Here is a 27,327-nt window from a genome sequence, read left to right on the forward strand (position 1 = left end):
ATGGATCCTGGCCGTTGGATGAGATGAGATGAAGGGCCAGGATCCTTTGGCTAACCAGGGACGACGTCGTTTCAAGGATAAAGGTTTGGGGTCGGTCCGGGTGAGACGGGTCGGGTTTGTTGGTGGGTTACGGGGAATGTGATCTTGGCCGTTGATCAATTTGAGATCAACGGCCCAGATCAGACTGCAGTAAAACGGTGTCGTTTGGAAGGCCCCCTGAGGCCAGCTGGTCTGGACCGGGTTTACATGGGGTTTGGGCTGAGTTTGTTTGGGCTTGTTTTGTTTTAAAAACCGGACTGGCCCAAGTCCGAAACTCCTTCTTTTCTTTTTTTTTCTTTTTAATTTCTTTTTTTTAATTCCTTAAAATAATTTGCCAAATAATACCATGTAAACATTGGACAACAATTATCGCACAATTAATTATACTAAACACTTAATGACAAAATACAATGAAGGACGCACATATTTTATTTTTATTTTAATAAACAGACTACGGTTCACACGACATATACACATATATATTTATATATTTTTGAATAAAACAAACATGGGCAAAATCACAAATAACCAGCAAAAAATGCCACGTAAAAATCCAGCAAATGTACAGCAAGACCAATTGCTATTATTTTGTTTCTTTTGGAGTGATTGTCGCGTAAAAGCAAAAATCACGTGCTCACACCAACAAAACAAAATATAAGTGCCTTTTCACAAATTTACAGAATATTTCAGAACTATTCTAAACTGGCAGAATTCAGATGTCACCTTTACAACAATTTTATACAAAATAACACCACAATTTCTTTACAACTCCTTTGGACAGAATGTTTCATTTTCACTCTCATAATCATCACCAACATTTTCTGGTGGAGTATCATAACCAGAATTTCTTTTCCATTCACCACGTGCCCAAAGATTTGCAGCAAGTTCTTTTCGAAAGTCTTTTATGTCTTCGGGTTGGAATTGCTGCACGTCCTTTCCCATCATCAGCAACTCGGCAAATTTGACCAGTAATGCACCACAATCAGTCCTAAGAGAAATATAAGATATGCAGTGAATTAAACAATAAATCTTAAGTACATATAAATAATATAACAAATAACAACACGTACGATCCAGTTTGGTGTGGTGATCTTTACCACTGTATATCAAATTTGTTGAAGACATTCCCAAAAGACTTGTGATTTTTGTCAAACTGTGAGAACTTTAGCAAATGGGGGATCATGCGTGCATACATTTGCATGTAGTTCATTCCTGTTTCATATGGCTCACTGTATATGGAATCGTATACATCAATCTTTTTCTGATTCAAGTCCAATACTCCCAACAGAAAGTGTGTCACAGCTTTATCATCTTCTGAAGGAAGCCGACATGGAAAAAAGATTTTGTCAACCTCAGTCCATGCAATTCCACATCTACGACTGTCCCCCCACACATATGGTGTCAGAAACAACTGATTATCACCAGCACACCAAAACTCATCACTACCATCTTCACTGAAATCTTTATACACAAGTGCCATATAATTATCAAAAAGAACATCAGTAGTTGTGCATCGAAAAGGATGATCGCGAGGATGGTAGCATTCCTTCTTTCTCAGATAATAGAGAGCAATGTCAATATGCTTCATAAAAGGAAAAAAATAAAACAAAACAATAAAATCAGTCATAAAATAATGAAAAATGATAAATTAATAATAGAAAAAATAAATGCCTTGTGAATTATCTAACCTTATCATCAAGAACAAATTTGCTATCTGAAAGCTCAAGGAAAAACATTTTGCTACTGATTTTTTGATGATACAATTTGTATGGTTTTTTCCTCACACTATTATCATCAGCATATAAATCAATTTGTCCCCTGAAAATTTTGAAAATGTCAAGTTAGAATTTAATCCTGAACTTAGCTTTTCATGCTGAAAAATTAATGACAGGCAGTCCTTAAATTTGAATTAGAAGTTCAAAAGCTAAGGAAAATTGGTCCTTAACTTATAGATTCAAGTTTAAAACTTAAGGACTGTCTGTCCTTAAGTTTGAATTCAAAATTCATAAGCTAAGGACATGCAGTCCTTAAGTTTGAGTATAAAATTCAAAAGCTAAGGACACTTGGTCCTTAACTTATAGATTAAAGTTTAGAACTTAAGGACTTTCTGTCCTTAACTTTGAATTCGAGGTTCGAATCTTAAGGACAAGAAGTCTTTAAGTTTTAAACTTGAATCTATAAGTTAAGGACAGTTAGTCCTAAAATTAGTCTTACAATCACAAAAGTTAAGGATGTGGTGAAACACATTAAGAGACTTACTCTTTTTTGCGACCTCTCCTTTTCTCCTTGCCCAACCACACAATGAATTTCTTCACTAAGTTTTCATATTCTGTGGCATAATGAAAAATACACCTACGGGTATAGGTTGATTTTATCCAACCTGAATTCTTCAGAGTATTTTGATTGTCTGCCTTGGAACTTACTGATTTTCCTTCCTTATCAAAAGGAGATTTCAACTGCCAGCTTAACTTCTTGTTCCTTTTACCTCGACCAAGTTCTTCTTCAACATTTCCTTCACCCTCCATAGTCAAAGTCGCATCAATGTCCATTTGTGTACTTGGAGGAGTAGGAGTAAAAAGAGAAAATGACGGGCCATCATAACCAATACTGTCTCTCTTTCTTTTCCTTGTATATTGGTTAAGATCGTCATCATTGGTGTCCTCTTTGTTTTCCTCTGCTGGCGACACTATATATATATATACATATTCATATTAGTTTTCTGCAACAGGTCAAATGAAGAGACAAAATTTCAATTGTACATATAATAATTAGGGCATAATCAGTACCTGTCTTCTCCGCAGTACCTTCTTGTATTTTTTCAAGAGACAACTCAGCTAAGATATTGCATGCAACATTTTCTTTTTCTTGCAATTCCACATTTTCTTTATCTTGCAGTTGTTCACCATGATCTTTAGATGCTTGTTGACATGATTCTGCAAAAATATTTACAAGAGCTAACATGTTAATAATCTTTAATTAAAACAAACATATATAAAATTAAAAAAGCACTGCCTAACCATTTGCAATATCCAAGATCATTCCAGTTACATCATCATCATCACATGTTGCATCTATAGATTTGGAACCAATCTCACTTCTGCCTATGTATTGAGATTGTAGTCCAGTTTTCTCTTGATACTGCACTCCAGCTTCTTCACTTGCTGCTTCAAAAGATACTGTAACATTTGCAATTAATACCCATTCTAATAATTCACTAAAATAAAGATACAATATATAATGAAAATTTTATCTAACATTGACTGACACAAGTTTGAACTCCAAATTTTTCTTTGTATGACAGCGGTGTAGAGAGATCATACGTTCCTTCTAAGCATTTGCATACAATCTCGCTGACACTTGTCCCCAATGGACTTGTTAAATCCTCCTGTGATTGCAATCCACGAACTCTACAAATTTTCTCTGGCACTCCTTTCTCTTGTTGATTCTCCTACTCTTGACAATCTCCTAAATCTTCAACTTTTGCATGCACATGCATAGTTTATATGTATTAATCTATTGAATATACATTTCAACGAAAAAAAAATCAAAATCTATATCTAACCTTTCCCAATATCAGTAACATTTTCAGTTTCATCATCTAGATGTGCATCTCTAAATTCTCTTTCATACTGACCCTCTGCATGCACATCCATCATCACGTTCAACACCACCTGCATCTTGGTTGAATATGCCAGTAGGCTCAGTAGCACGACAATGATCATCAACTCCATATTTTCTAATTGGAACACTAGATTCTCTATCTGTGTTCATCTGATCAGCTTTCCCAAACATGTTCATCAAAGTATCAAGCTTTGATCCTAGAGTTTTCTTTAAATCCTGAGAAAGCAACTAAGTTACAAAGAGAAGGACAGGTTTAAAACTTAAGGACATGCAGTCCTTAAGTTTGAACTCAAAGTTCAAAACTTAAGGACATGCAATCCTTAAAATTGAACTCCAAGTTCAAAAGTTAAGGACAAGAAGTCCTTAACTTTGAATTCCAAGTTCAAAACTTAAGGACATGATGTCCTTAAGTTTCATTTCAAAGTTCAAAAGTTAAGGACAAGAAGTCCTTATCTTTCAATTCCAAGTTCAAAATTTAAGGACACAAAATCCTAAAGTTGGACTAACTGAAATTACCTTGATTTCATTCTCAATCATTTTTTCTGATACATCAATTTTCTGATTAACTCTGGTAACTTCTGCTTGCAAATCCTTCTTAAAACTCTCTGATAATCTCTGAATCAAAAAACATAATATAAAAAAAAAGGTGTTCGTAAGCAAGAAATAATCAAATAAAAAACTAATACTATTCAAAGGCAGAAACACATACTCTAACAATTTCCTTAAGTACTCCTTCGTCAAATTGTGTGGAAGAAGACCTTGAGCCTCGATCTTGTGAAACTGGCTCCTCCACACAAAGAGGCTCTGTATCTTCTTCTTCCACGGGAATAAAGGGTGACATCTCAATCAACTTAAATACCTATTATATAAAAAAAACTAAACATAAGTATACATAACTAAAACAAATAAACAAAAAAAGAGATAGTAATTACATTAACTTACTTTTTCATTATGGAAATATTTTCTACAAAGAGCATCAAATTGTGGAGACTTCATTTCAGAATAACATAACATTCGAGGATAACCAGCTTCTTTGAAGTTCACAAATTGTTTCTCTTGGAAATAGGAAGTACTTCCATAATCCAGACACAAAACGCAAAAGGAAAGCCAACTAAAGTGTAGCTATCAATATCTTTTTCTTTCTCTTTCTCCTTCTCAACATCATTCTCATTTGATTTCAAGCAACTCTTCAATGATTTTAATAGCGTCTTATAAGCAAGAGAGCCCCAGTTGAAGGAAGCGCAAAGTGCATCATCGTCAACAATTTTCATTATTTGCTCCGACACATTCCTATTTTTCCTCTTGCCCATCAAAATCGACTCAATAAAATAGAGTGTTGCCAACTTCAAAGCATCATCATCACGACTAGCAAATGATGAAGTTGTACCATGTGGGCGACTAGAAATAAAACTATACAAATCAGCCAACTCAATTTTGTCCTTTCCAGGGAAATAGACTCTTAAAAGCCTATTCTCTTTCTCATTTAAACCTTTCATGTCAAGCGACGAATAAGACTTCAAACCAGTAATAATATGGAATGCATCACGAGTAAACTTAATATCGCGGTCAAATACCTTGAAGGTCATCGAATCAGGTTCATTACTAACAATTTCAGAAAGCAATACACAGTGCATAAGTTTACCCGAGAACTTCACACTTTGTAATCTGAAGAAGTTGCCAAAAATACTTTCCCTCAATTTCTTCCATTGGCTATTCGACAGAAAACTTTTAATTGTTTTCTTATATTGAAAATCTCCTTTCCAATATACCAGAAAATTACGCCAATCGTCAAAATCAAACAAATGATCGCCTTCCATTATAACACTAGAAAAGAAGGAAAAACAAACAAAGATTAGGACTTAACTTAAAATTTCAAGTTTAAAAGTTAAGCAAATACAATCCTTAACTTTAAATTTTAAGTGCAAACGTTAAAGAAATACAGTCCTTAACTTATACTTTCAACTTCCAAAGTTAAGGACACTTAGTCCTTAACTTCAAGTTTCATGTGCAAAAGTTAAGGACAATAAGTCCTTAACTTTAAATTGTAAGTGCAAAGGTTAAGGAAATACAATCCTTAACTTATACTTTCAACATCAAAAGTTAAGGACACTTAGTCCTTAACTTCAAGTTTCATGTGCAAAAGTTAAGGACAATCAGTCCTTAACTTTAAATTGTAGGTGCAAAGGTTAAGGAAATACAGTCCTTAACTTATACTTTCAACATCCAAAGTTAAGGACACTTAGTCCTTAACTTCAAGTTTCATGTGCAAAAGTTAAGGACAATCAGTCCTTAACTTTAAATTGTAGGTGCAAAGGTTAAGGAAATACAGTCCTTAACTTATACTTTCAACATCCAAAGTTAAGGACACTTAGTCCTTAACTTCAAGTTTCATGTGCAAAAGTTAAGGACAATCAGTCCTTAACTTTGAATTCCAACTACAAAATTTAATGTCGTTTCTTCCTTACATTTAATGAACACAGTTAACTGAAAATTCATAATCACAGTAAGCTTATGAATTTCTACGACTATTTTTATGAAATATACCTACATAATCAAATATATTGAATCAACCACAAACACATTTCAAATTTCACACACTAAAAATTTATCAAAAACAGAATCACACAAAATATACTACACTGAATCAACATATAATGCTAATTTTTGAAATTTCACACATACTTCACACGGCATTGAACCAATTTACACATAAAGAAAAACGAAAATGCGTAAAAAAAACATATTACCAGTCGCGATTGACAGAAGATGACGGAGAAGATGAAGGAGCAGAAGTTTAACTGAGATTGCAGTTTCCATGCGAGGAAGATGAAGAAGCGCAGAACACGGAAATAGAAAATAAGGGTTAACCGCTCTCGTCTGAACTCTGAACGAATGAAAATAAGGGTTTTCGTCGATTTTGGGATTATACAAGAAATAGAGAAAGGGTAATTGTGTCCTTTTCCCCCTTAGTAGTGGCTATTTTTGATAAGCATTTTAAATAGTGGATAAAAATTAAATACACCCTTATTTAGTGGCTACTACACGCCATTTTTACCATATTTTAAGATGCTTAAACTGCTGGACTCACGTAGAAAGAATTGGAAAAATCCAAATCACTTTAACTTTAGAAATATTTTATATGACAAGTGCTTTGGTACTTCACGTAAGCATATTATCCCTTGAAGTATAACAGTGTTGTGAGGTTTAATCAACTTTGCAAATGTATAAGCTCTTGTACGAGTATTTAAGTATGAGTACTTCAAGTCTTATCCTTGAAATCCGACAAACCTGCGCCTCAGCAAGCCTTGAAGTAGGGGCATTTGTAGACATACAAAAAATTATTAGATTTAAATCTATAAAATAATTTGGACTATATTTTAAATTCAAGTATATTGGTCCAAATAAATATTATGGGCTAATATAATTGAATTAATTATATAAGTCCAATATATATATGGATTAAATAAATAAGTCTTAAACCATTGGGCTAGCCCATTTAATTGGGCTAAAGTGATGAGCCCATTTTATTAAGCTCAAGGTGACATCTTCCTAGAGGCCCAGTTTGGTGCCAAGTGTCAAATGACATGGCACGCCAATCAAACGGAAGGGCCAATAGGATCATGCCACATGTCAAAATGACAAGGCATGCCAAGTCACATTAAAAGGCCAATGAAATCGCGCCACGTGTGCAAGTGACATGTTCTGGCCAATCAAATGCGGCCATGTCACACTTCAATTTGATTGGTCGGAAAGAGTTTGTTTTTATCACAACTCCTCCCTTCCACAACTATAAATAGGGGTCTTCATAACTCAAAAAAGACACCAGAAGTTATAACAAGAAGCAAGAGAGAGCTCGTAGATTAAACACCGCAAATTTCTCCACAAGTTTCAATCTTCAAGCAATCAAGTTCAAGTTCAACAAATCAAGTCCAAGCTCAAGAACGAAGAACAAATCAAGTTCAAGCTCAAGAACGAAGAACAAATCAAGTTCAAGCTTAAGAACGAAGAACAAATCAAGGTTTAAGGAGTGCAAGTTCAAATCAAAGTTCGCGCCAGTTGAATTCAAGATCATCGTTCGTGGCAACAAACATAGATTCAAGATCAAGCTCAAGCTCAAAGGCCCTTGAATTTATTTACTATTGAAAAGAAGAATCAGAGGATTTATAGAGATTGTACACTCAAATATTCGAAATAAAATACTACGATTGTTGCGCTATTTTTCGGTCTTGATTTTTTTTATCGACGCAATTTATTGTCTATAATAAGAAAAGAATTTTTATAACGTAAAATATTAATTAATTTCAAAGCCACAAATTTTAGACTTTCTATCTATTAAGGAAAGATTTAGTAATTATATTTTTAGTTGTTTTCAATGTCCTAAATATTAAAAAATATAATAATGATTACTTTGTCTTGCGTGAACTCTATGTTTAAAGAGTAAAAAAGGCGAATAACATTTTGTTAAGACCATTCATAATTTAAAAACTAACTAATTAATTCAAAGATTTAATAATTTATTGTCAGCATTAAAGGAAATAATTTTGTTTTCTTGTTGATTTAAATTATAAATATTGTTCATCTCCAATTTTAAATATTTAACTGTAATATAATTTTATCCACTAAAAATTCTATTCCTATAGCTTGTATACGCAAAGAAACGCAAATCCTTTACTTCTTTCCCTTTCATTTGCTTTTCTTTATTTCCTTATTTTGAAAATTAATATTAGAAAAAATAAACATGGAAGGTTTTGTTACCTTCCTAGGGAAGTGTTTATATAATGTAAAGTTTTAATCAATTTCAAAATGTAGAACTTTCTACATATTCAAATAAGGAATATATTTTAAACTAAAATTTTAGTTGATTTAGAACTCCTAAAAATAAGGGGAAAATTTAAATTACAATTTTGTCCTACATAAAAGCTATTTTTGAGGGTAAAAAAGGCGAACGACATTTCGCTAAGGGCTTTCGTTCTATATATATATAAAATTAAGTTTTAAAAAACTTAATTATTTTTAATACAAATTGTGTTATAGTTGACGCGAGCACTATTACACGTGCATTGATCGCTCTAATATCGCAAGCGACATGGTTTACCTTAATTATAAACACTAATTAGAACACGAAGATACAAACCAAACCAACACGGCCATCTCTTCTTTTCAACTCTCATTCTGTAACCCAGTCTACACAAAAGAAATATTAAGTTTTTCGGTGAACATTTATAACCTTTAATCTGTGTATGGGTGCAAAATGCAAATAGTTGTTAAAGAAATCAAAACCAAAGGCTGCAAAGGTACGAAGAGTAAACAAATTTTCAAGGAGCAAAAACTACTTTTTAGAATTCCCAGAGTAAAAGCTTCATACCAAGCTTAAGGGGCAAACATTTAGTTTGAAGGCCCCAACCGAAAATTTTGGAATATCAGATCTCTGTATGTTTTGTTCATGGTACAAGGAGGCACGAATCCTATACAAAGACTAGTAGTACACAGTAAATAAAAGATGTACAAATCCATGGCCATGACCAAAGCTTGGTGTTAAATCAGTTGTTGAACTAAAACAGTAATCTGAACAGATAAAACTGCACAACTTCACTTCTTGGCGGAAGATCTCCAGTTAGGAGTCAGAAGCTTCAATTCAAATTGGGGGAGGGCGCCCATCAATTGCTCTCATCAATCTAAAAATTGCAGCAATGAGCCTTACCCTTGAGCAAATTGTTCCACAGACAGAACATCTGTCGTGGAGACTGATAATGAGCCGTGAAATAATCTTCCATACATCCATATTGACAAAACTTCCAGTTGTGAGAGTACTGTACAGGAGCGGAACTGTTGTACTTCTCAACCCACATACCCATGCTCACATCCTCCATTTTGAAAAGCTGTCAATTTGATGGGGAAATGCGTATTTCAGTATTGACACTTTTATCATGTTTATGGTTTAAGAAAAAAAGAAAGAATTCAGCTGTGACAAACCCGTAAGCTTCGGTTCCGATATTGAGAAATGATATGTTTAGCAATATCACTTGATATTATATATCCTGGCCCATTAGCATAAGGGGGATATACATCTTCTGGCCACTCCTATTGCACAAGTCAATATTTTGAAATTAAATCAGTGTCTATTAAGAAATCAACAAACGATAGCCATGAATTTTGAATTTATACTCCTATTATCGTCTAAATCTCCGTACCTCAAATGATACAGCCCATTTTCCTGTTCGAAGTGGTCGATGCAAGAGATTAAGATTACCCATGTAAAGAGATCGTCTAGGAGGAACACGCTGAATTTCTCTAAGGACTGCATCTATCCTCACGAAATTATCGTCGTCACATTTCATGATATATGCAGCTGTCACATTCTGAACCTGCAAGAGATATTGTGTGCCATGTCAATAGAAATTAAGATGTGACTAAGCAGTTCAGGAAAGAAGAGGAAGATGAAGCGGAAGTGCAGAACTCACCCCATACTCGCAGATGGCAATAGTTTTTAGGACCACTAGCTCATATCTGTCGATAAAGGGGACAATCACAATGTCCCCAAAGTAATCTGCTTCCTTCTTCAATATAGCATTCAACTCCTTTCGTGGATTCTACAAAGTTAATTATTAATACATAAGTAAGCAGATGCACTGGGATTCAACTCCAAACTGGCTATTCGCAACGATGATAGCAGAAGTTCTATAAATAATAACTTGGTAAAAGGGAACCTAAACAAAAAGTAGTACTGAAGACAATAGCACAACCTTTTTCCTGTTCATGTTTTCTCCTTTACTCAAAAGCAACACTACTTTCAATTGACCAACAACAACAACAGCAAACCCAGTATAATCCCTATCTATAAAGAATATCCCAATGAAAGCACCTCAGAAGTCCAAGAATAGAAATGGCATTACTACTTCCTAGAGAACACCATGTAGGGCAAGTCAATTCCTCCCAAAAGATGAGAAAAACTATGTAACAAGCATGCAGTATGCTCCAGGGATAGCCATGAGGATCTTTCTAGCAGGTTGGGCTGATCTTAGATGATATCTATTATTCAGCTACTTAAGAATACAGTAGTAGTCAACTTGAGATAACAGTCCTACGATCCACCTGAAAAAGGGAGAAGTTGATTGCCATATACTAATAATCCACCGTATCCACCTAAATGCAACTAGGAACTCATTAAATTTTGTAATCATTTTTATTGGAATATGTTTGGTGCTTTGTCCTTATACAAGGGTAATATCCCAGAGTTTGTTGGAAATTAATGCTAAATTCTCTCTCCTCCCTTATGCTTAAGCATCAGCGTAAGTTTCTTCCACTTGAGTTTCCTATAGGCTCTTCTCATTACACAATGTTAGTCACACACAAAGCCATTAATTACGCAGGTAAAATACTCAACATGCTTTGTATGTAAACAAACACAATCATGCCGCTCAGACCAATCATTCATATAATCAAATGTTCTAAATGCATCCACGAGGTGTGCCTCCCGATCAGGTGAGCGAAATTGCCCTCATCAGATTCTATTTTCTTCATTCAAAAAGTTGGTTCTAGAATGGGTAATCAATCCACTACAGTCACACATGTTAGTAAAATATGAAATACTTGTAAAGTTTAACCAAAAGTGTATATTTTTGAGATGTTCTTTTCTTTTTTTTTTTTTAGGGAAAATGCATAAGTACCCCCGACCTATACCCAGATTCCCAACTACACACTTTTTCTTTGCGGGAATCCTATACCCCCTAAACTTATTTTAAATGGAATAAATACCACCCTAAAACTAGACAACCAAACTCTTGGCAAGTGGTGAGCTACACGCGCCCCCACATGTATTTTTAGTACTTTTTTTATTCTTTCTTCTTTTTCTTATCCTTTTTTCTTATTCTTATTATTCTCATTTTTTTTTGGCTATTTCATTCTCTTTCTTTTTGTTTCGGTCATCGGCGGCATAAAATAGTGGTCGTTGGAATTTCATAAATACCAATTTTTCCGGCGATTTTTTTTTTCCGGTGACAGATTTTTATCCCGATCTAAGTGTGTTTTGTTTTATATATACATTTTTTTTGAAAGTGTAATTTATGTGTGGGAGGAAGAGCAAATGAAATAAAAATGAATATAAGCTGAGAATTTTTTTTTCAGTTAAAATTTCAATACATCATTTTTTTTTTTGGCGTGGGAAGGTTTTCCGACGATGAATTTTTCCCCCCAAATCTGAGTGTATTTTGCTTTTCTTATGAATAGATCTTTTTGAGAGTTTAAATTGTGTGTGAAAAGAAAAAATGGAAGAAAAACGGTTAGACAAAATCGCCGGTGAATGAATATACCGGAATTAGAGAAGAAACGAAAAAAAAAAGTAAAAGAAAAAAGACAAAGAAAAAGGAAAAGTAAAAGGAAAAAAAAGTAAGAAAAAATGGTAAAAAAGAATAAAAAATAATCAGAAAATCATTTTTTCTTGCTTCTCTGGGAGAGTGAAATACACACACTCTGCCACATCAGCGTTAAGGGTGCAAATAATTCCATTTAAAATAAGTTTAAGGGGGTAATAGGATTCCCGCAAAGAAAAAGTGCGTAGTTAGGGAATCCGGATATAGGTCGGGGGGGTGGGGGGGACTTATGCATTTTCCCTTTTTTTTACATTGAGGGGAGATGTTTACAAGATGGGAAATCGAACCCGACCAACAAGGTGGAAGTTTAGGTAGTTAACCAATTGGGCTCCACGATTCCCCATTGTTCTCTTCTTTTCTATACATTTTCCCTCTCTATAACTTCGGCATTTGTTGCTGGTAGTCTGCCACATCTTGTTAACCATTAATATAATAATGTTTGGGGCTTTGTGCATATTTAGTCACATTTAGGATTTTCACCTAAGATTCAGCATCTAGAAAGGTCAGCATAGATCATCGCCTCGGGACTCCCTAAACTTGGCACTGTTTATTTAGTGCACACCTGCACTAATTTTTGTCCTAATTACCCCCCTTAACTTGGCAGTTTGATGGCCTTCATCCCCAGGACGCTGACGTGGCAAAGTGCACTCTCTTTTAAGCACGCGGGAGTGAAGAAATTTTGAAAAAGCAGCTTCCAAGTGGGGTATTTTTCAACTGTTAATTGGCAAATAGTCATATATAGTGATTTATTTGTTCCAATTGTGTATTTCTTCGTACTTCTTATATTAATATACCATGCATGCTTTACTTCAACTTTGTTTTTCTATTTCTTCTTTAGGTGCAATGGCTATTTGTTCCAACTGTGCATTTCTTCTTTTTCGGGCCAAATACGTAAAAAGAGTTGAGAAAAATAACGGAATTCCAGACATGTGTTTAACAAATTTGGCCTGAAAAAAGATGATCCAAAAATTAACGATTTTCAGCTCATAGATACTTGTCTGGTTTTGCTAATTCCAATAATCAACTTATCAAGAAATCAGTTCAATGAAACATCTTATTCCTTAACCTATTATTTAACAATCTCCATTAATTACCTCATCGAAATTAAAGTTTATTGGAGTTTAAAATGTTGTAATTACGAAGAATACTTGACTGCATTTGAGGTCCACACTTATTTGGGTGGATCAACAGTTATGCACATCTTTCTTTTATTTGGGGAGGTGAGCGACTTACCAATGCAACAAAGAAGCGGACTGCTATATCTGAGGACTTAATTGCTGAAGCCTGCATCCACGTTTTCCTGATTGCCATACGCTCAGCAAAGTGATTGGTGGCAGAAAGCACCCCAATAAAAATTTGAATGCGATTCTGGGGTAAAGGAAGAGATTTCCACTTCTCTGAGAAGTCCAACACCCTTTGGGGAGAAAAACTTGGATGAGAGGTTGGTAGAGATGTAGCATAAACCGAATGTATATCTACATCACCTCTGATTGCCAACCCTGTAGCATCTTCCAGTGTAAAGCCCTGAAAGAATAGGGAACATTTAATTAAGGCTCACAAGTATAGTAGGGTAATAACATGACTGAGGAAACTAAAACATTAATTCCAGAAAATCTGGTGATCAAATTAATTGCAAGGATTACAAATTCGGTACACTGATTTAGAGTTTCGGAAAAGGATCAAATACTAGGACATATTTGTGTCTACCGTTCATTTTTGTACGGTAATATTTGTATGGGTAAAAGATTTGAATAGTAGTTTGATATCCAATGTGCCCTTTTGTATAAGGAAAATGTATGCAGTGGATATTCAATGGTGATCATGACTGGCCCAGCAGTCCAAGACTCTAAAATGTGCTAACTCTCAAGTCAATTTCAAGTGCAACGTCTTAAAAATGCTCTCCTTCACTAGAGACTTGCTCAGTAAGCAGAACACTTACATGTCTACCAAGAAAACCTGCAAAATTGTTTGGAAGAGCGCTAGTAGCTTACAGTTCGATACGGAAATGACGTCACGTGCCGGCCGCCTACATTGATATGGTAGCCATCAATACCAGCACGAATAGTAAGAATAAACATCCTACCCTCCACAAATGGGAAAGGCCATGTCACCTCTGGTTTCTTTGCACGTCCAATAAATCGATCAAACCATGAGAATATTTTCGACTCTCGAGTATCAACAATGTCATTCCGCATCCACTTCTCACATCTCAAATATCCATCAACTGTCATGAAAATAAAATTCAAAAATTTATGGTATTTGATTGATGTAAAGCTATAAAATCAAGAGTCACACAACTAAAACTTGTTCGACATAAGTAGGAATAGGAAGCAAAAGAGGTTTATCAGCATTCTCAAGTGAAATATATATATCATAGGGTGAAAACAATACGGCCAATATATAAATGAATAAAAGGAACAGAAGTGATGTCCAGGAAACTAAATTAAAACCAAAAATTAAGCATTTAGTAACCTAAATTAATTCAACTAAACTATACTGAAGGGGTTCGGGTAAAATGATATACAATTGTAGTTTCCTGGACCAAAATGTTATGTGCAGTTGTTAGTGGTCAGCATGTGAAAGTGGTTCTCGGCAACCTAACCCCTATTATCAGCTTGCTAATCAAACTAGCTCGACATTTCTATAATTTAAGGTAGATTTTCAATTATCTGCACAATCTTGTGTGATTTAATATTGGATGTTGCAATATAATGTGCTTGACAATAAGCTTAATTTTGCCTTAACAGTCACATTTGTAAAGTCCACGGGAAGCACACTTTCAATATGCAAGCAGCACTTGATAAAGAAGAGTTCATGACCTAGTTTTCAAAAGAAGAGGAGCGTGATAGCAGCATGTCTAGGGGGTTCACACCAGACATAGTGCCTAAGGAGCATTGGAAGCTACGGGAGACCCCAAGTGAAGATCAAGGCCGTTTTTGGAAAGAATTGAAGGGTGACACAATTTCAAGAGGAAATGCGATTGCACGATGTGTCCTGCACCCTGCAGTAAGAATTGAAGGGTGACACAATTTCAAGAGGATATGTGATTGCACGACATGGCTGTGACCGCAGGCCAAAATTCTGGACTGCAGATTTATCAAGGTTGTGGGACCGCACAATGTGTCACCAGCTGCATGCACCTGAGTCTGAATTCGGGAGCTCAATGGGTCAAGATTTAGCCTAGTGCGCAACCGCAACTGCAAACACCTTTGGAAATTCCCTGCCACATTTACTCTTGCGTGTGACGAATGCACACACCCTTGCATGGGTTACTAAGTTTCAAATGTGCAGTTTTGAGGCTGGTTTGCCTACAACTGCTATATCTTGTTCTAATTGGTTGTTTGGGATTATTTGAGCCTGAATTCCAGTCTACATCATATTTCAAACAAGAACTTTGTTGTCAAAGAACTTTCAAGTTTGAGTCTACAACCTTTAGAAATGGTTTTATTCAAAAATACCATTTCCCTACCCCCCCCCCCCCACAAAGGAATAGCTGAGGATACAGAGAGATAAAAATCTAACAAGCATACAGTTAGAAAGTGTCATACCGAGCATGTCATCATCATACTTGGAAGGTAAACCATCACACCTTTGAGCCGTTCCCCATTGCATTCTATAGCAAGTATTGTGCTCGATCACTGGTCTATGGCTCCAATCTCCTCTAATTCTAGGATTCAGATGCAAAATCTTTGGTGGATCCTCACCAACAACTGACTTTAAACCCTGTAATTCAATCATAAATTGGGAAACCAAGACTAATGCATCGCCAGCCCTTGTTTTGGCAAGCTGTGGTACATACTCATGATGCGCATAATGAGGAGTACCAATAAGTGTTATAGAAGAACCTGCTGCAAGCCCACAAGGTAGGAACATAAGTTGATCTGTTTTAGCAAGTTGTGCTCCACTAGTAGAAACCCATGAAGGACATGACTCGGGCTTCCCCTCGAGTATTGAATTCATCTCAATCCCCTTCTCCTCATATTTATCTAATTCTTCCCAGGCTTTCGAGCCTAAAGTCCAAGCTTCATCAGCCATTCTATCCAAAACAGAAAGATTTCGCTCCATATTATTTCGTTTCATAATAGCTGCAGTAATTCGACCATAGTGAAGCTTACGAGGCTTTTTATGGGGCAACGCTCCATTTTCATTTTCCTCTTCTCGCGGTGTCACTAGTGCATATTGGCTTAAATTATTATGAAATCCAGAAGTCGATGATTCTCCACCATCATCCTCGACATCTAGAGCCACATCCGCAGCAGCATCATCACCACTCAAAGCTGTAGCGCTCTCGAGAAACTCTGGGAACTTCACGCAGATGAGGATCAAGTAAAACGCAGCTAAACCTAGCAAAATATATGACAATTTGAACCTCCTCACACTAGAAGCCTCATTTTTCAACCTCTTCATCATTCTAATTATAAACCTAATAAGCACACACAACATCCCCTAAAAACTCCACCACTTCATTATTAAAAATCTGTCAGAAACACCAAGCTCTCAATTGGTAAACGCAACAAATCATAAATGCGATACTGAGCCGCAATCTGCAAATAATTCACTACAGCAATACAGAATAAAACACGTTATTTGACCTCAATTACCCAGCATTACACCATATCCAGGGCAATTTTGGAAAAAGTTGGCCCAACAATTATGTTCACAAAGCCAAAGGTGCAGAATGCCCTATAAATGTGAGGGCAAAATGTGAAGAAACTGGAAGAGATCAATCTTGGAGAGGGATAGGGAGAGAAACCCTAGTTTAGCAAAGAAACAAAAATAGAAACCGTAGCTTTTGGGTCAAGGAGAAACAGCAGTTGATTTGGTTGTTGACAGAAGGAAGAACGGAAAGTCATTGTGAAGAATAAATCAGGAAAGGAAATTTAAAATAAAAGAATCAGAAAAGGAAACTTCCCCAAATATTTGCGGAAAATGAGATGGTACCTTTGTCCCTTAAAACCTTGGCTAGTTACCCAAATAATTCCATAGTGACGATCCACGACGGTCGACGGACCTTATATTATCGATTGTTGGACCTTAAATTAATAGTACTAGTACTATTTATGGGTAGTTCGTGATAGAGCATGAGTCCAAGGAAACTATTAATTTTCTTCTCATTATAAAGAACTTTCATGACTCAAAACATAATTGTTAAATTTTTAATTTTAATTTAAATACTCATATTTCAAAATTTAATTAAAATAATGTCCAACCATATACTTATAACTTTTAAATAGTCTTTTTCAGCTTTAATAAAGAAAATATTTTTCAAACCAGTTGAAGTTGAAATTAGTGACGTGAAATTTTTTGGTGAGACCTCTAAATCAGTCACGTTGTGGTGTGCCGCATCACGCCTGTGGCTTGCTTGCTTAGACAGCTAGCCAAACCTCATTGGGCACTCGATTAGGCCTAATTGTGTTGACCTGGTTAGCTTCCAAATTTCTCACCTAAAATATGGACATACCATGACATGACCCACTTATGATCTTCACGCGATTGATATGATACGCCACAGTTTATATGTGACCTGTTCAACTTTTAAATTTTTTTCTTTTTTTGCAGTGAATCAACCCCAACTCTTCTGCAATTAACTTCCAGCACCCAAATCAACATCCACAAACAAGATGCAAACATCATACTCAATTACTAACACATAATATCTGACAATTTAGCAAAGTCTTGAAGCTTGAAACAAACTCAATCTGTTTCCTTAGAACTTATATAGTTGGACGATCGTGTAGTGCAATAACCATGTGCACAATCCAAACAATATGAGCTGGCGATTCAGTATTGGTGTTCACACTTCTTGGAATATTTTACATTTGCTCTAATTTAAAATCTTGAAATTAAGCTACAGTTGACTTGCTACCTCTCTGTCCCCAACTACCCCCGTGTTTTGATCTTAATTCCCCCTTTAATTACATTTGCGTATTTTCTACCTGAAAATTTCTTTTGTGTTTGTATGATTTCCCTCATTCCTAGCTATTGAGCTTCATCTCCATTAACATTCAACCTGTCCATTAATTAGATTCCAAAATGTTACCTACCACAATTGAGTTGTCGTCACAGTCAATGGCGGGCGTTGAGGAAGAGGAACAAGTGCTGATGGACAAAATTCTTGGCGGAACAGATCAGCTGAGCGTTGTCGCCATTTTTGGCGTACCAGGACTTGGTACGACAACTCTTGCCAAAAAGTTATATACCCATGAAAATGTAGTCAATCGCTTTGATGTTCGTTCATGGCGTTGTCTCTCAAATCCATGTCAAAAAAAGATTATTGCTTGAATTGTTGGGCTATGAATTTGAACGCCATGTTGAAATCGAGAGGAGTGAAGATGAATTAATCCTACAAGTACAAAGGTGTCTAGAGAAAAAGAGATATTTAATAGTTATAGATGATGTATGGAGCACTGCTATATGGGATGACTTAGTCAGTTTTTTCCCAGATAACAACAAAAAGAGTAGAATTATTGTAACTACTAGGCTTGATCATGAATTGCCTTCTTCTGTAAAAATGTTTTGCTATACTCATCATCTTTCGTTTCTCGTGGAAGATAAAAGTTGGTTGTTATTACAGAAGACAGTATTTAAGGAAGAAATTAGCTGCCCTCAAGAACTCGAGGAAATAGGGAAGAAGATAGCAAAAAGTTGTGCAGGACTGCCTCTTGCAGTTATTTTGATAGGTAGTCTTCTTGCAAGATTGGACAAGAAAAGAGGCTATTGGACTAAAGTTGCTAAAAGGTTAAGTGCAAATGCAAAAGTGGCTGGTGAGGCAGAGTGGTACATGGACATAATAGAGTTAAATTACAAGCATTTACCACATTATTTAAAACCATGCTTTCTTTACTTTGGTTTGTTTCTTGAGGATAAGGAAGTGTCAGTTAAGAAGTTGATACGGTTGTGGGTTGCTGAAGGTTTTGGACAAAGTAATGAGGTGAAGATCGCAGAGCATATTGCGATGGGCTATTTGATTGATCTAATTGCAAGCAATATTGTTATGGTTGCTCAAAGATTTCCCCTTGGAGGCATAAAATCTGTTCGTCTTCATGATTTGGTTCTAGATTTTTGTTTGAGTAAAGCTAAAGAAGAGAACTTTTCGTTAAAAATTGATAGGTAAGGAGTACCCTTAACTTTTTTGGACTTGATTTTATATTAGGTTTGTTTTCTCATTGTTAGATCTTATTATTTGTTCAGATCTCATGCTTTTGATCCTGCTGCTTCTACTACTAATTCATCTAGTGATATACAACGGTTCCTAGTTTGCTCTAAACTGCATCACTTCATCAAGTGGCTTCGTCCAACTCAGCGCATCCATAGTTTGAGGTTATATCCCCACACTAATGAAACGAACAAATTCATACCAAGTGGAGCATTTAGTTCAGACTTGTTCAAATCATCACTTACAGTACTGGACTTGGAGAACGTTGTGATCGAGGCTTCAGCTCTCGAGGACATAACATCCTTGATTCATTTAAGGTACTTATCAATTTCTGGAAATTTTAGCGAAATTCCACCAGCCATATCGAACCTTACAAACCTGGAAACTTTAGCCGCGAGACCAAAAAGTGGTACCTTAACTCTTCCAGGGTCTATGTGGGACATGATAAACTTAAAGCATGTCGATATAAGTGAAGGGGAAGTTCATTTCGACGTTGTTGGGGCAGAAAAAGAAGATGTTTTCGAGTTAGAGAAATTAGAGAGCTTTTCAAAAGTAGTTTTAGTAAATGAGGATGATATAAGTGAAATGTGCAACAGAGCACCAAACTTGGTCCAACTTCAACTTATGACTATGGAGCATTGGGGCTCTTTGTTCAGTTCTCTCAACTGTCTAATATATCTTGAAACACTAGCTATTTATCACCGTGGTTATTTTCCAATGAGTGGAATTAGCTTGATCTTCCCTCAAAGCCTAAAAGAGTTAGCTTTATCTTGTTGTGGCTTCTCTTGGGATGAAATTTCAAGAATTGGTTCATTACCAAACCTTGAGGTGCTAAACCTACTTCTTTCTGCCTTCACTGGTAGAAAATGGACAGTTGGTGTTGGAGGTTTCGTTAATCTAAGGTTCTTGAAGATCGAACATAGTTCGATCAAACATTGGAACATGTCAGTGGATTCATTTCCCTGTCTCGAGCAATTGGTGTTGCGTTGGTGCGATAAACTTGAGGAGATACCTTCGAGTTTTGGGTGCATGCCTTCACTGCAGAGGATTGAGGCGCACTGTTGTTGCCCCTCCGCCACAAAATCTGCCGTGAAAATTAGGAACATGCAGAGGGATGATATGAAAAATTCAGACTTCAAACTCATTACCTACTTAAATTATTAGGGTGATGTGATTTTCTTCTCTATTTTCATCTTTTTATGTGTTATCCTTTCACTTGCTATTTTGCTTACAGATTTAATGGTGTCATGTGTGTTTGAATTCTTGGATTACTTTTTGCTTGATATGATTTTAGATGCTAATGATTTGTGCTTTTACTTTCACAAGTCTATATATACAACTTAAAGCGCGTAGTGCTTTTAAGTAATCTTGCAGTATTTGGATAAAGTATAAAAGTGATTCTAAACACTTGTTTTAAGCTAAACTGGCAAAAATATGTCAAAAGTAAAAAACTAGAATTCCTAACGTATGCTTATGCTTAAAAGTCACTTAAAATAAGCACGTCCAAATAGTCTCTTGGTCAAAGATTAACCATGTGCTACTAGGTAGAAGCATGCTACCACTAAATATAATAAAGGGAGGGCAAAAATGGTACGAAATTGGATTGGATAAGAAGCTTTTAACATTTTAATGATGGTTTTAGTTTGATATATTCATCTCAATCTAACAATACGATAAACATGTAATACAGAATTTAGAATACAATATGACCTGCAGTGCTAAGTGTTATTGAACATAAACATTATTATACAATCAAACTGAAAGGTAAAAGAGAACACAAATACTTTATCAGCAAAGTGTAACTGGTTCGGAATATCATTTATTTATTTTTGTTGGCTTTCGCTTTAACCTGCTTGATATCTTCCTCGAGAGACTTAACAATGCACATAAATTTGTCGAAATCTGTTGTGATCTCAAAAAGTTGTACATCTTGTGTATTGCGTGATCTTTTCATATGTCCTCTAATTCTTTTGAACTCCCACCAGAATTTTTTAGCTTCTTCTTCAGTGTACCCAAGTGAGAGGTATATTATAGCCTGCAAAAAGTTATCTTAAGATGTTTAAAATAACCATCAAAACAAAGAAAGAAAACCATGGTCTGAGTAGGAAGCAATCCAAGAGAGATAACAAAACTTACAGAAAAGTTTAAAAAAAAAAAAAGTTTTATGTACCGACTTATATGCTAACTGCGCGTTGAGTATAATTTTCTTTTAAAATTATTCAAATTTTATTAAAACATTGCAAATGAGTTAATAAGTATAAACTAAAAGAAATAGTATTGGCTCTTGAAAATAATATAAATCCATTCTATTTAGCTAGCTCAATAAAGAAGAATTATACCCTACTGTAGTCACCAAATGCATTGTCGTAGCTCAAATAAAAACTGAAATTTTGCCTACCACAAAATGCCTAATTTTGCTACAAGGGCTATGGATTTGCTAAAGAAACCTATAGAGAGAGGCACATTGCTCAAAATAATATTTCAGTCCTTTTATGAATTTTACTCTTCTCTGAGGAAACAATTTGATGTGTTTAAACTTTGCTTTTTAAATAGTAGCTTCAATATAGTTTTTTTGCATAATTCTAAATATTGTGTTTCGCCTTCAAAAAAGCTTTTACTAGATATATGATGGACGAAACAATTAACGAAATAAGCACGATAATTATAATGTTATACTATTTAAAATTGAAATAAAATACTAAATAAAATAATAAACCAAAATAGAATTGAATATGTCATGTGAAGACACGATTAATGAAGGAAATATCATATACAATCAGACCTTTCTATAACAACATCCCTATATAACAACATCTCATTATAAAAGTCAAACTTTTTCGGAACTAATTTTTAAGTTATGTTATAATATATGTTCTCTATAACAGTACTTTACTATAACATCTAAAAATATTTGGAACAAACGAGGTTGTTATAGAGAGGTTTGATTGTCACGTATGCAACAACAAAAAAAAGTGGTTGGTAAAATAAAAAATAGAAAGATGAAGCTTAATTGTACTATTGTTGTGCTTGTGCTTAATTAAGAAAGAGGAAGCACAACTAAAGTTCATGAAAGCAGTTGATTTATCTAAAATAGTAATAACAAAAGTAAGAAGCATTTTTGCTTATATTGGTCACCTTTCTTGTACCATTTTTACTTGAATTATGAAATATGAGTAACTTAAGCTGGCGTAATTATTATTATAAAATATAGGTAAAAATAATTTTGAATTGATATGAATTAAAATGTCTAATTAATTTTTTGTCATAGATTGCAATAATCCAAACAATCTATACAACAAAATTTGTAAATAAGTCAATTTTGTAATGATAATTACGAGACATTACAGTTCAAAAATACAGGAACATCTATTATTACATAACTTCAAAAACATAGTAAATGTTAGAAAATTTACCTCTAATCACAAGTAATTTTACCTTCACAGTGACACTATAAAAAAATCTTTTATAGAATTGTTGAGCTCCTCGTCATTCTAAATGGCTTTGGTTTTAAAAGTCTAAAACATCAACATAAGTAAAATTGACAAGTAAAAGAATCCTAAACCTAAAGTGATTTTAACTGTTCAATCCTAGACCTAATTTTCCTCCGTAGGCTACGATAGTTTTGGTAAAGCTAAAGAATCCTAAACGTAAGCAATGAGAAACACAGAGTTCATAGACCTTAAAAAGACAGTTTCATGGTTTTCCCGTAAAAAAATTGGTCAACCTATATTTAAACATAGAAAATAACCTAAATCTAAATAAAGAATGGACACATCAATAAAACCTAATTGCCAGCTGAATCATAAACCTGTTGCACCAAAAAAGAATCATAAACCTATAATGAATCTAATTGGTCTAATTCTAAATATAAATAAAGGAATATTTGTATCCAAAGAAAGGACAATATAAAATTGAATCCAAAACCAACACCAAAGAGACAATGGATGAATCCAAAACTGATACAAAAGAGACAATAAACAGCGTAGACTTCCGGTAAGGTAAGAATTCCAAACAGTGTAAATTCTAAGCAAGTACACGACAATTTGTTTTTTTTTCCCCAAAAAATTAGTTATTACAATTACGATTATATCAAACATTTAATAACTTACGAAGGATAAAAAGGGCAAACGATATTTTGATAGGCCTTCGTGCTTTTAATATAGTATAAATATAAATGATGATAAAGTAATTATAGGTAGACTTCAATTATAAACGTTACTCCCTCCGATCCACAATAAGTGACCATTTTACTTTGGCATACCCATTAAGGAAATACGAACTCCTAAAGAAAAAGACGTATTTACTAAATTAACCTTAATTAATTGTTATCTTGACATATTAAAATATGTAAATAAGAGCAAATTTTGGAAAAATAAAATTAATTTCTTCTTTATTATATAAATGAATACTTATTTTGAACAAAATAAAAATATAAAATGATTATTTATTGTGGACCACAAACGTTAATTAGTCATGGGATTGAAAACAATGACTTGTGATGTTCAATAAAGTAAACATTAACGTACCTTATAAAGTGGACGCCTTGCATCGGTAATAAATTCATCATTTAAGCACTCATAACTTAGCGCCTTAATGAATTCTCCCTACAAAAATAATAGGACAAACAAGTTACTATAACATAGACTTAAATTTTGTAAAAGGAAAAAATGCAAGTGGCAGTTTTGTTTCTGTAAGGGGATGTACATGGACCGGGTTAGTTCGATTTTTATCAAAATCAAACAAAACCAACTATATCGGTTTGAATTGGTTTGATTTTGTGAAATTTTTCGGGTTTTTTTGTTATATGAATATTATTTCAATATTACTTTCTTAAATTTTTTATAAGTAAATATATATTTAGTAAAAATTTTAAAAATTGATAAATATATGATCTATTGAAATATTCGTATGGAAAATTTCTCTTAGTAACACATGATACAATTTTTATGATGATGTACACTTTTAAGGTTAGCCGAATTTAATAATTAAACATAAAAATAAATATGAACCTATATAGTAATATGTTCTATATAATTTTAAATTATCAAAATACCATTTCAAATTCAAAAAAATATAAGAATTTAATAGATGTCGACGTATGATTATGGAAGAACAAAGAGATTGACGCATTTTACTAACACTTGAAAATGATCATACAACCCATTATTTAAAGTTAACAAATATGGAGCACTTCATATTTATCTAAATATTACATCCCATAAAAGAATCACAAATATTTGTGGACATTTTTAAAGAAATTCAATAAAAAGTCTTAAAAGTATATATAAAAATTATATATTTATGTATCGGTTTAACTCGGTTTTTTTACTCAATACCAAATTAAATTAAACCTAATCTAATCTTTTAATTGGTTTGATTTGACTATTTTCCTTTTCGATTTCTACCCGCTAGTTTATGTTGTGTCTTGTATCTTTTCCTTCGATCAATTTGCATTAGCTTTATGTAAAGAAGTTGTAACACACGGACCAGAGCTCCTTTGTTTTTAAAATATTTTTTGGACGGGAAAGGCCGGGGCCGCCATAGGATAGGATAGAGGAAAGAAAAAAAAAATGAAGAGTTTAATGATTTAATATAAATCTTATAACATTAAGATCTAATGTAATCAATTTTACATTAAGTTGTTGCTAAATATTACTCTATCTGTTTCATTTTATGTGAGTCTATTTTTTTATTAGTGTTCAAAAAAGTTATATTAAAAAAAAATAATATTAGTAGAAGAAAAAACCTGGTAAATGAGTGATTCCACAAGTAGCATCTCAAATTCATAAGCTTCATGTGGCTTTCCCTTTAACCGGGCTTCCTTTATTGCAGACTCCAATATTTTCACTGCCTTGCTTTCTTTTCCACTCATTTCCAGCTTTGCAATACACCTCTAGTTAACAGTAAAAACAATTGCAGACTCGTTTCAATTTCAATTCTTTTTTGTAATCCAAAAAATGACAAAATTATATATATCGTAATCCCTTTTAAGTAATTTAAGAAGTGAGTGTACTAGCATGCTATGATCATTTAAGGTCACCAATAAATGTTGAAGAGTCACCACATCTTTACGACTTTCGACCAAGCAATTATTGAAGAAATTCTTGTTTAGTGAACATCGTTTTCGTCAACCTCTTGCTTTGACTTGGTCAATTTCATCTGGATTTGCTCCGATTTTAAGAGATACTGCATTATCTGCATCACCAGTTCAGGTATTCCTTACTTATAGAGCTAGCTTTAGGGGTTAATTAAGCCCAATATTCATTTCTTTCACATGGTATTTGAGCATGACTCATGCAATTCTCGGTTTCCGATATTGGACCCCATATAAAAATTGCTCTTGCTGTTTAATTTCGAATAGTACAACAACAACAACATATAGTATAGTTACACAAGTGGGGTCTGGAGAGGGTAGAGCGTATCAGACTATACTCCTGCTTTTAGGAAGACAAAAGGCTATTTCCGGTAGACCCTCAGCTCAGGAATGACAAAGCAGAGGAGCTGTTTAATTTCGAATAGTAGATAAACAAATTAGACTTACTTGTAGTTTCTTGAAATCAGGTAGGCCCTCCTTGAGTAGAGAATCCAGCTCCGTCTCTGTAACATCCAACAACTGAACGTTTGCCTTGGCTTGATGGTAGTCAACTAGTCTTTCAAGAGCCAATTCACCTCCATGTAAAACTCCAATGGACATTGACCTCGTTAATACTCGTTGAATTTTCCCTCTTTTCTTCTTTTTTTTGTTCTTCCATAGATGACCTGTAGAAACCACTATTAGATAAAAAACAAAACATAACGTTAAAACTGTTAGCAGTCCATCGTGTTGAATTCCGACTTGGATTGCCTTTGCTTTCACTACTTCAATGAAATGTGCTATTTGGAATTCCAAACTCATTTGCAAATAGTTTAATATATTTTCCATAGTTTATATTGAGCGAAGAAATCTAGTACTTCTTTTAATTTGTGAGATCGGTTTTATATATAGAGTTCATATTAATTAGGATTATTCTTTTTCTTTAGCATCTTTGGTGTCTTGAGAAAATGTTTGTTCTTCACTTGATTGCCAAGGAATTTTTGGATGCCTTAGTGTTGTGATTACCATTTAGGAATGTTTGTTCGTCTTGTGTCTCAAGAGATCAATCTTTTAGATGGGCCCGTCTCTTTCCTTATGAATAATGCCATGAAGTGTAAAAATTAAATGGAAGGTAAGAGATCTTTCCGCCTCTTTACCTCTCCAGGTATGGGTAAAATCTGCGTACACATTATTCTCTCTATATATGTTGTTGTAAGGGATCTTCCTGCTAAGGTTAATTGGACCAGCCACACTAACAAGAAATAAATCACATCTATATATTATTAAAAGTCAAAGAAAAAGGCACCACATTAATTCAAGTGGCAAAATAGAAAAAAGTCACATGACATAATTAGTTATTTAGTTAATAATTAATTATTAGAAATTAACAAAGAAATTAACTACCTAAATTAACTACTCAAATATGGGTGAGGGTTGCTTTAGGTTAGTTAATTTTTTTTTTTAGTAGACAAAAATATTAAGCAAGTAATATGCTAATAATTTCTATTAACAATGTAATTATACTAAACAATTGGATAATATATAAAGAAAAATACAGAACAAAAAAGTTATTCGGTGACTATATCAGTCCCTTTAATTTAATAGTGATTTTATTCATTAAATTCAGACAATATCTATTCTAAAAAATAGAAGAAACAAATAAATGTGATGATGCCAAACGTAACAACAAAAAATTAACAAGTCCTCAGTACCCAAAGGTTCATTGGAAAACTATACTGGTGGGATCAAATGCAATACCTAGGCATACTTTCATTCTTTGGCCGACACTTCACCAAAGACTTACTACCGTTGATTGGTTGGCAACTTGGGGTATACTTGTAGCAAGTGAATGTGTGCTTTGTGGTCCGGGCCCGGGCCAAACGGGCCTGGGCTTGAGGCGGGCCGGGCTGAGGCGGTCCCGGGCCAAACGGTCCCAATGTGTGGAACCGGCCCACGGCGGTCCTAAGCCCACATGGTCCCGGGCTAACTGGGCCGGGCCCGCGGGCCTAACGGGCTTTTTTCGTTTTGGGCTATTTTTTTATTTTTATTTTATCTAAGACATTTTCTTG

General features: G+C 34.4%; 4 protein-coding genes across 4 annotated transcripts; 1 reads left to right on the top strand and 3 right to left on the bottom strand.

Moving 5' to 3' along the window:
- Positions 1 to 4,700: 4,700 nt before the first annotated feature.
- Positions 4,701 to 5,477, bottom strand: LOC142177709 (uncharacterized). The gene has a single exon (XM_075246999.1). It carries the CDS (start codon positions 5,475 to 5,477, stop codon positions 4,701 to 4,703), a length of 777 nt encoding a protein of 258 aa, XP_075103100.1.
- Positions 5,478 to 8,972: 3,495 nt separating this feature from the next.
- Positions 8,973 to 17,119, bottom strand: LOC107794403 (hydroxyproline O-galactosyltransferase GALT2). The gene is made up of 7 exons (XM_075250145.1): positions 15,578 to 17,119; positions 14,021 to 14,253; positions 13,263 to 13,553; positions 10,122 to 10,250; positions 9,852 to 10,025; positions 9,634 to 9,741; positions 8,973 to 9,539 (listed from the first exon to the last, which is right to left on the bottom strand). The coding sequence occupies exons 1-7, from the start codon at positions 16,470 to 16,472 to the stop codon at positions 9,336 to 9,338; spliced, it is 2,034 nt and encodes a 677-aa protein (XP_075106246.1). The 5' UTR covers positions 16,473 to 17,119; the 3' UTR covers positions 8,973 to 9,335.
- Positions 17,120 to 17,583: 464 nt separating this feature from the next.
- LOC107794402 (putative late blight resistance protein homolog R1B-16) lies at positions 17,584 to 20,455 on the top strand. The gene is made up of 2 exons (XM_016616885.2): positions 17,584 to 19,139; positions 19,221 to 20,455. Exons 1-2 carry the CDS (start codon positions 18,256 to 18,258, stop codon positions 20,347 to 20,349), a joined length of 2,013 nt encoding a protein of 670 aa, XP_016472371.2. The 5' UTR covers positions 17,584 to 18,255; the 3' UTR covers positions 20,350 to 20,455.
- A 352-nt stretch (positions 20,456 to 20,807) lies between these two features.
- On the bottom strand, positions 20,808 to 26,144 carry LOC107794401 (uncharacterized). Its single transcript, XM_016616883.2, has 4 exons — positions 25,727 to 26,144; positions 24,932 to 25,078; positions 23,712 to 23,789; positions 20,808 to 21,220 (listed from the first exon to the last, which is right to left on the bottom strand). The coding sequence occupies exons 1-4, from the start codon at positions 26,105 to 26,107 to the stop codon at positions 21,005 to 21,007; spliced, it is 822 nt and encodes a 273-aa protein (XP_016472369.2). The 5' UTR covers positions 26,108 to 26,144; the 3' UTR covers positions 20,808 to 21,004.
- Positions 26,145 to 27,327: the final 1,183 nt, after the last annotated feature.

This window comes from Nicotiana tabacum, chromosome 3 (assembly GCF_000715075.1).
Source record: "Nicotiana tabacum cultivar K326 chromosome 3, ASM71507v2, whole genome shotgun sequence".
Taxonomy (NCBI): domain Eukaryota; kingdom Viridiplantae; phylum Streptophyta; class Magnoliopsida; order Solanales; family Solanaceae; genus Nicotiana; species Nicotiana tabacum.